This window comes from Corylus avellana, chromosome ca7, assembly GCF_901000735.1.
Source record: "Corylus avellana chromosome ca7, CavTom2PMs-1.0".
Lineage (NCBI taxonomy): Eukaryota > Viridiplantae > Streptophyta > Magnoliopsida > Fagales > Betulaceae > Corylus > Corylus avellana.
In genome coordinates, this window is record NC_081547.1 from 14,290,937 (window position 1) to 14,299,738 (window position 8,802).

Sequence of the window (8,802 nt, forward strand, 5' to 3'; positions counted from 1 at the left end):
GAAGTAAGTGTGTTATGAACAAAAAACCGTAAACTAAATAAGAGAATAGAACTACAAGAAATTATAATAAAGGCCTAATATAGCGAATATCCTAGATATTCTAACAATGGCCGAAATGCGTATCTTCTCCTAATTATTTTTATTATGAATGACCAGCAGAGTATTTGGTTGGGTGTTCTTTTTACAGCAATGACAAACAAGTTCGTTAAAGACTGCGACTAGAAAACGGCAAAAGTAGTACTTTGATGGTGGTGTCTTCCAAGTTTTTTGGGGGATATTGATACTGATTAAATAAAGTCACGAGGATCACCAGAGATGGTTGATTTTGCCCACTAAAAAAAAAATTCAAAAAAAAAAAAAAAAAAAAATTACTCTCTAAGATGCATACTTTTTTATTTTATTTTCAATGACTAAGAACATTGCAATTTAACTCTTCTTCTTCTTTTATTTTTTTTATTATTATTTATTTTTTTAAAAAATATTTTTTTATCGCAATTTACTCTTTACTGGCGCTGTAATATTCTTAACGAGTATAAACCATATTGATCAATATTTGAAGTTACCATACTTGGTGAAAAGGCAATGAAAAGGATAAATGCCAAAGAGTCTAAAGGATACAAGGCATGCCCTTGAAAGCTTGGTACTAGACCTTTTGTGTTCCCTTCCAGCAAGCAGCATATGGTAGTTAAAGAAAATTGGTGGTTTAAGCAACATTGGTATCAGGCCCTGCTATCAAAATACTCCTGGATCTTGTTCACATAGAAGGATTAGGGTGCATAGGCAACATAGAAACTCAAACGGTTGTGCCTTGAAGAAAACCTGAAGAAAGTAACATAATATTCATTAGATATCAAACAAGAAACAGTTTGACCAATAATAGCCACAAACACACAGGATTTAGAAAAATACCCATTGAAAGCAATAGTAAGAATGACATCGTTCAGACAGCCTTCAATACTTGACAACGATATTCTCCTAGGGCCCAGATAGGAAAAATGTTTCGGTATGCAGAATAGCTGATCATACAATTCTTGTTGAAAACTCCCATAATCTCCTGTATGACAAAATGTACAAATTATATATATATATATATATATATATATATATATGTTATAGGTAGAAAACTTTCTTAGCCATATTCCAGTGAAACATGGTTTCTAAACGATTATATGCTCTGTGGTCTAAATACGTGAGGCAAACAAGACAAGTGACTACAATTAAGCTATGTTATGAAGTCTACTGATACCCAGATATCTAAAACAATTATGTCTCCATTTCAGCCGTCCAACAATCCTCAGTAACAATATGCTAACAATATTTTCTATTTTTCACATGTGTTTCTCTTGGTGCATTGTGCTTCTTCATCCAATTTACCTAATCGGAAGTGCACTTTTAGAGCCATATAAATGGACTGTTGGCCTGTTACTGTCTTTTCTCAGATAATGCACATTAATAAATATATGGAACTCTTTGATGGAAATAAAAAAAAGTGAAAAACAGAAAAAAGAATGTGTAGGTTTACCTCTTGAGGAAAATCGCCATTCTCCATTTGAGAATTTATTAGTATTCTTGCTGCACGGTGCAACGGGGTTGGATCTCTCTCAGCCTTTCAAAAAGAGGGGAAAAGATCAAATACAAATATTCAGGCTTGAAACAAGATACAGAAGTAGATAGAGTTTTACAGAAAAGCACCAAAGTTAAGCACAGTGGATTAGCAACTCATTTCATGCCACCATACTTGTCATACACCCCAAACACTTCTTTAACCAGTAGCTCTTTTGATTGGCAAACCCAGCTCAACTATATTTTATCCACTTCTGAGATGCAAGAACTATCCAAACTTATTCCGTCATTTATATTTGAGAAGAAAAAGGAATGAGGCTCCCTTCTACATGCAACAGATCTCCGATGGAAAACAAACAAAGAACAAAAGAAAATAAAGCTGGCTTGATTTGTTGTTTCGCCATTTTTTATTTAAGAAAACTGGCAATGCAGTCAAGCAGAATCTATGGTTGCTTTAGATTTTAAACTGAGAAGCATGGTGATGGATGATTTTTTTTTTTTTATGCAAGACAATTTGGTAAAATAACAGAAATGCTTACATCAAAATCAAAGAATTCACATGGAGTGAATGAATATTTGAAACATTTCCAAATTTCCCATGGCATTAGTTCAATTGGGAGTCAAGCATTCTTCGATATATATATATATATAGACACACACACATTTATATAAGAGATTCACAATACAAGTTTGAACAGAGTAGCCACCAAATGCTAAATCCATTGTAATGATTTGATTTGCACCACATTGAAAAACAGGAAGGTGGGGGGGAGAAGATGATTGATCTCCAGATGTACCTGTCCGGCATCAATGAGGGCCAACATAGCCCATCCAGTATTGACTATATGTGGCCTATTGTCTTTGAGATTGGTATAGACCTGTTGAAGAAGAGATTAAGATGGTCTGCATATAGGAGTTACAGCAGTGTATAAGTACTAAATATAGTGCCAGTCTTTCACTGTTTTGTTAGCTGAGTGATTGTTCGGAAGTCACTCAATTTGATTCTAGAAAACAATAATTCTATCAATTTGGTCAACCATCTCTGTTCATTGTTTAATCAACATTATAAAACCAGACTTTTGGGATAAAATTTTAAGAATTCACTTTCTTTTGCCTTGTGTTTCGAATAATCAAGAAGCATACAAGAAAGCAAGAGAGTTTTGAATAGGCTTTCTATATTTCAAAGAAATTGAAAAACCGAAATGCATCATTGTTTTATTTGTTTCCAGTGCTTCTTAGAGAAGTTAAGAGGGCGATCTGATAAGCACACAGTCATTTCATGCTCGGTATCCTTCATTGAAAATGAGTTCCACTTATTCGATTAATAAACTATAATTTGAAACAGCCACTTCCTCTACACTCTTTGCATATTGGTGACTTGGCATCAATAAGCTCAACCTGGGAACTCCAACTTTATCTCTCAAACTCCATTATGCCTTTAAACAAAAGATTGTGACTGCATACTGTTAAATAAATGTGAGACTAATAGAGTTCGATGCAATCAATCCCTTAGATTTCCTATAAATTGCTGTGTCAGCAATACAAAGAGGGTTGGAACAAAGCATCTGATTGGCTCTCTTTAGGGGAATAAGCAAATAAACATCAAATAAGCTTTCAAAGGACAGCAGAATAATGGTAAGAACTGGTCAACTTTTATAATGCCGACTCAAATTAACCTGGATGTCCCAGTTAAAGTTAAGTAGCTTATCTAATTGATATATCAGTTCTGAATCACCACTTCAATCAATACTTCTATGAAACATTATAAAAGAATTTTTCTCTATTTATATGAATTGTACTCGCAAAATCCATACAAGATTGAGCCTGTGACCTAACCCTCCAATCCTTAATTACGGGGGAGTTGTGATTTGATCCACACACATCAAAGGGTTTTGTAGTTAACCAAAAAATTGGGCTTTGGGTACTACTAGCAGGCTTCCCCTATACCTGTCTGCCTTTGATTCACAATCCCACCCATGATCTCCTCCCAGACCTCATCCACCATCTTGTCACCAAGCTCCTTTGGCTGGGAGAAGCTTCCCTTGTGTGCGATCGACAACATTTTGTCAAAGGAAATGAGGCCCTGAGAGTGAGCTGTTTTGGTTCTGGTCAAAAGAGTAGAAGTTCTTCAAGCATGGACAATGTGAGGGTCTTGGAGGAGAAGGAGAAGGGGGTTTGTTGTTATTGTTGTTGCTGTGGGTGTTGGAGATTGGCAAGGATGGTTGAGAGAAGAAAAAAAAATACAGGACTTGCGTGGCAGATCCAGGTTTGTTGGTACAATCTTTGATATTGTTTTTGGCAGCCATTTCTGTCACTATGATTGTGAGATTGAGAGGTCTAAAAGGGAATAGAGGCCTTGGGTATGAAAACCCTAAAAACTAAAAAAGGAAAATCCTTATATGCAAAATATATAATAAATCATGGTCAGTCCAGTCATGTATTCCAAGTTTACCAACCCCCTATACCCAACTACTGACTAGCAGGCTTTGGGTACAAAATATATAATAAATCCGAACTTGTTGCTATCGGAGTGATGGAAAATGTCGACGATTTGGCTAATAATCTTGGGTGTCAAGTTGCCACTTTGCTTGCGAAGTATTTGGGTTTGCCACTGGGTGCATTGGATAAGGACACGTTTATGGAATGGAGTTATTGAGCAAATGGAGCATCAGTTGGCTGGTTGGAAGAAACTGTATTTGTCAAAGGGGGGATGTTTAACTCTACTTAAAAGTACATTGTCTAATCTTCAGCTATTTTACTTATCTTTATTTCCTATTCCAGTGGGAGTGGCTAATAAACTCAAGAAACTCCAAAGGGATTTCCTCTGGGGTGGCATGGGGGACGAGGTAAAGCTCCAATTAGTAAATTGGAAGCAGATTTGCAGGCCGATACAAACGGCAGGGCTAGGTGTTCTGAAGTTGCTTCAATATAGTAAAGCTTTATTGGGGAAGTGGTTGAGGCGGTATGCTGTGGAGAGTGAGGCCTTATGGAAACTAGTAATCACAGGAAAATATGAGAATTTGAGGGGTGGGTGGGGTTCGAAGGAGGCTATGGGGACATATGGAGTGGCTGTGTGGAAACATATTAGAAGGGGGTGGGACATGTTTTCCAATTTTGTTCAGTTTGAGGTGGGGGTTGGAGCTAACGTAAGGTTTTGGCATTATCCTTGGTGTGATGATAGACCGTTGAAGCATGGCTTTCCGACCTTATTCGCTATGGCTAGACACAAAGATGCATGGGTGGCTAATAACTTTCAATGAAATGATGGGGTTATTGAGTGGAATGTCCTTTTTATGCAACCAGTCCAGGATTGGGAGACAGAGTTAGTTCTCGCATTCTTTGAGTGGTTGTATTCTATCAAGATACATCCTAGCGAGAGGGATCTGATACAATGGAGCCCAAGGCATATGATCATTCTTGCAGTTCCATTATATTCTTTGGTGGGATGGATATGGAGAAACAATGAGTGAAAGAAGTGGTAATTATTGACCACATCTTGCATTAAAGTATGGGTTGCTAATTAGATTTCTCTCTAGTTCTAGAGGTCTCTACATCCTAACCAATGCAATGGGTGGACATTATCTGCTTAGAGTCGATTACAGTTAGATGAAATTAGAGTATATATTTCAGAATATCTGTTTTCTGCTCACTCTTGAATTATTTCCCATTACTTGGCATAATAGTACAGCGTAATTACTTCTAGACCTCAAGTTTTCAATCAAGGTTCTTCATTCCATCAGACAATCATTGGCGATCATCTTGCAGCCAACATTCATATTTGTCCAGGAACATTTTAATTCTACCTTTTTTTAAGAGATTTTTTTTGGATTTCATGAATCGTACCTACAATTTACTTATCAAGAGTGAATTATAGTTGCAAGTTTCTTTATTGGTGTTCTTCCTTCTGCTGCCTTCATCAACATCGGGCTTCTAGTCATAATTTTGCTTTCCCGTTTAGAACAGTAGTCTATCTGAAATCTATCAGTGTTTTTATTTCTTTACAGATAATATGATAATACTCTCCATAGAAATTGATCAGACTCAGTTCCATGCACTTTCCTTACAGTTGATTACTTGATTATTTTGGTTTCATGTCCTTGTGCATGCCTGAACAAGGAGTAGCTTGTGGATCAAAGTCCCAAGACAAAGATAAATGTAATTCAGATAGAGGAGTTCTAACTACACAGGAGTTAATTAATTGCTGGCATGGTTTCACGATTTGGAACCACCCATTATACATTGTGTGAAAACGTGTTTGTTTGTTTGTTCGAGCGCACAGCCAGACAGCAGTACTGAAGCTGCTAATTTCAATTTTGCTTTTATTTTTCATTTGTATTATTATTTTTTTTGTTTTTGTTTTCTCTTTGCTTTTATTTTGCCTTTTGTTTTATGTTTCTGTTTTTAAAGTCTGTTAGTTTTTATTATTTTTTATTTTTGTGGTTTTAATTTTTCTCTGTTTTTTTTAACAACTTTGAGCTACTATGCGGCAGTGCGATTGAGCGCACCACCATCTAGTAATACTGAAACTGCTGTACAGTTTGGCTGAAGATGTTAAACTTAGCGCTCATGGGACGCACCCCATAGTTTATCCTATTATTTTTCTATTTGTTTTTCAATTTATTTTTGTCTTTAGTCTTATTTTTGTTTCCTTTTTATTTGTTTAGTGTTTTATTTTGCAGGGACAAGTGTGCTTCAGTTTAAGTTTGGGGGTGTGTTATGAGCCATGCTATTCCAGACAATTTTATCCATATCCCGATAAATTCTTTCCATGTTATAGACACATTGGGGACAATGTGTAATTTAAGTTTGGGGGTATGGGAGACACTTTACACACACTTTGTCCTAGTTTCATTTTATTTTTATTTTTATTTTTTGTGAAAAGAAAAAAAAAATGTCCCAGTTTTATTGTATTTTTATTTTTGATGTTTGTGAAAAGAAAAAAAAAATGCATAATATCTTAAAAATTGTGATTTGATTTCATTGGTGAGCTTAAAATTTTGAACACATGATCTGATAGTTGAGTTTTTCAGTTTGATTACTTGCTTAGGACAGTTGAAAATTCACATGTTTGATCTAATCTTACACAAGTACATTAGCACATAATTTGTGGGGTATGACATGAAGTCTGATGTGTGTGTTTCTATGTCTTGGGTGAAATTGGATGATTTATTAGATGGATACTTTGGCATTTATATATGTGATAAAAAGAGAATATATATATATATATATATATATATATGATCATTGATAAGCTTTTTACTAAGTAACTGGACCTCTTGCCTCAAAGCATTGAGTGTCCACGTCAAAAGATGAAGAATTTTGATTTGGTTAATGTCATGGTTAGTTTGGTTTCATAGCCTTTTTTACTCGAGTTAGTAAGTCCTAGGGGTGTTTCTACACCTAATGCCCTAAAACCATCTGGTTTTGGAGTCATTGACTTAACACTCGTTACATGGGTCAATTAGAAGCTTAAAGGAACCAAACATTGCACAAGCTGACGAAGAAAAAGAAAAAAAGAAAAAAAAGAAAAAAGAAAAGAAAAATATGCCAGTGTTGTTCATTATAATAGGAATTTCAGTGAACTTTGAGATATTGAGACATTGCACATTGAAAATAATTGGAAGCTTCATATTTATGTGCTAGTTCACTTTACACTGTTTTAAACTTGTGATGCCTTAGCATGTCTTTTGTAAATTATTAAATTTTAAAATTTCAACTCATTGTGAAGATGGAGTTTATTTTTTTAAGCTTGCTAATGAATGAGAATCATGGTTTTGAGTGATACCTTAATTTTTGGATAACATGAACTGTGCATAATATTTGTGGGTAACATTTATGGAAAACCTTCACGAGACTTCACACTTCCTAGGGAATGCCTAGAGGTTTAAAAGGCTTGTTGTATATGCTAAATGCAATCGTACATCTCACGAAAGAAGGATTTATCTTTTTGTTTTTCATTTTGTTCTAGTTTCGTAAGGGACTAGCAATATGTAAGTTTGGGGGTGTAATAAGTGCTAAAATATATGTATTTTAGCCCCTTAATTTATATTTGTTAAATCCTTAGTTTTGTTAGATTGTGCAATTTTATTTTCTTTTTGTATTTTCTTTGTTTTATAGGTCATGGAAGAAAAGAAAGCGTTTCCGGAAACGTTCCAAGCTTAAAGGGCAAATTGGGAAGACCTAGAAGATATGGTTAAGCTTAATCAATCATAATAGATGACCTATATGATGTGGTTAAGTTTAATCAAATAAAGGAAAAGATTAAATCGGAATTTCTCAAATTGAAGTCAAAATCGGATTGGATTCAAATTTGGATTCTGCATATATCTCAAAATTTTGACCATAACTTTCAGCTCAAATATTCGATTAAGGTGATTCAAGTGGCATTGGAAAGCTAACTCAAAATGCTACAAATCATTGTGAAGTAGTATTTTCCTAAATCGGACTGCCGCTATGCCAAAATCACCCTGCAATATAGGAACGCAATTCTGGACGAATCCTATTTCGATTTGGAGTTGGGTTTTAGGACTTAAATCTCCGAATTTCCTAGGATTACTAGGGCTTTTAGGACTCTCTTAAGGACTGTAAATAGACCTCTTAGCTTCTAGGAAAAAGTGTGGAGAAAGAGACACAAGCTCTAGAAAGGAACTGAAGGTTAGATCAAGAAGAGTTTGGGTTTTTCTTCTCTTCCACTTTTGTTATGTAGTTTATATTTTACTTAGAGCTAGATTGAAGCCCTAGTCATAACTATTTATGATTTCAATATTGGTGCCTTTGCTACTGTGACGTCCCACATTGCCTAGATATGGAGATGGGGATGTGCTTAAATGTATATTACACCCATAATGACAATGCGTTTTAAAGCCGTGATGGTTATGATCCCATCAGAACTCCGCAATTAAGCGTGCTTCTGCTGGAGTAGTACCAAGATAGGTGACCTCCTGGGAAGTCTGGTTTGGAGGAGCCAAAAGCGGACAATATTGTGTGTTATTGAGGTGGAGTGTTACAAAATAGTATCAAAGCCATTGCCCAGCCTGAGATGAGGGGAGCGTGCACAAGCCCATGAAGGTCGCTAGTGGGCACTCGCTGGGACGGACGCCAAGAATTGGCTAATCCCATGAGAGTCGCTAGCGAGGACGCTGGGTCCTAAGTGGGGGTGATTGTGACGTCCTACATCACTTGGGTATGGAAATGAGAAAGTGCTTAAATGTATACTACACCCTTAATGACAACAACGTG

The 8,802-nt window shown here is 35.8% G+C and overlaps 1 protein-coding gene across 2 annotated transcripts in view; it reads right to left on the bottom strand.

Annotated features, from left to right (window-relative positions):
- Positions 1-518: 518 nt before the first annotated feature.
- LOC132186332 (cycloartenol synthase) overlaps positions 519-8,802 on the bottom strand; it is a 59,700-nt gene continuing 51,416 nt past the window's right edge. Inside the window, exons 16-19 of one of the 2 annotated variants that reach the window (XM_059600248.1) lie at positions 2,361-2,441; positions 1,523-1,606; positions 910-1,054; positions 519-819 (exon numbers count right to left, since the gene is read on the bottom strand). In XM_059600248.1, coding sequence (XP_059456231.1) covers positions 941-1,054; positions 1,523-1,606; positions 2,361-2,441 — 279 coding nt within the window. In that variant the 3' untranslated portion in view covers positions 519-819; positions 910-940. Of the gene's footprint in view, positions 820-909; positions 1,055-1,522; positions 1,607-2,360; positions 2,467-8,802 lie in introns of those variants that run through there. The other variant, XR_009440741.1, reaches the window with a different exon arrangement.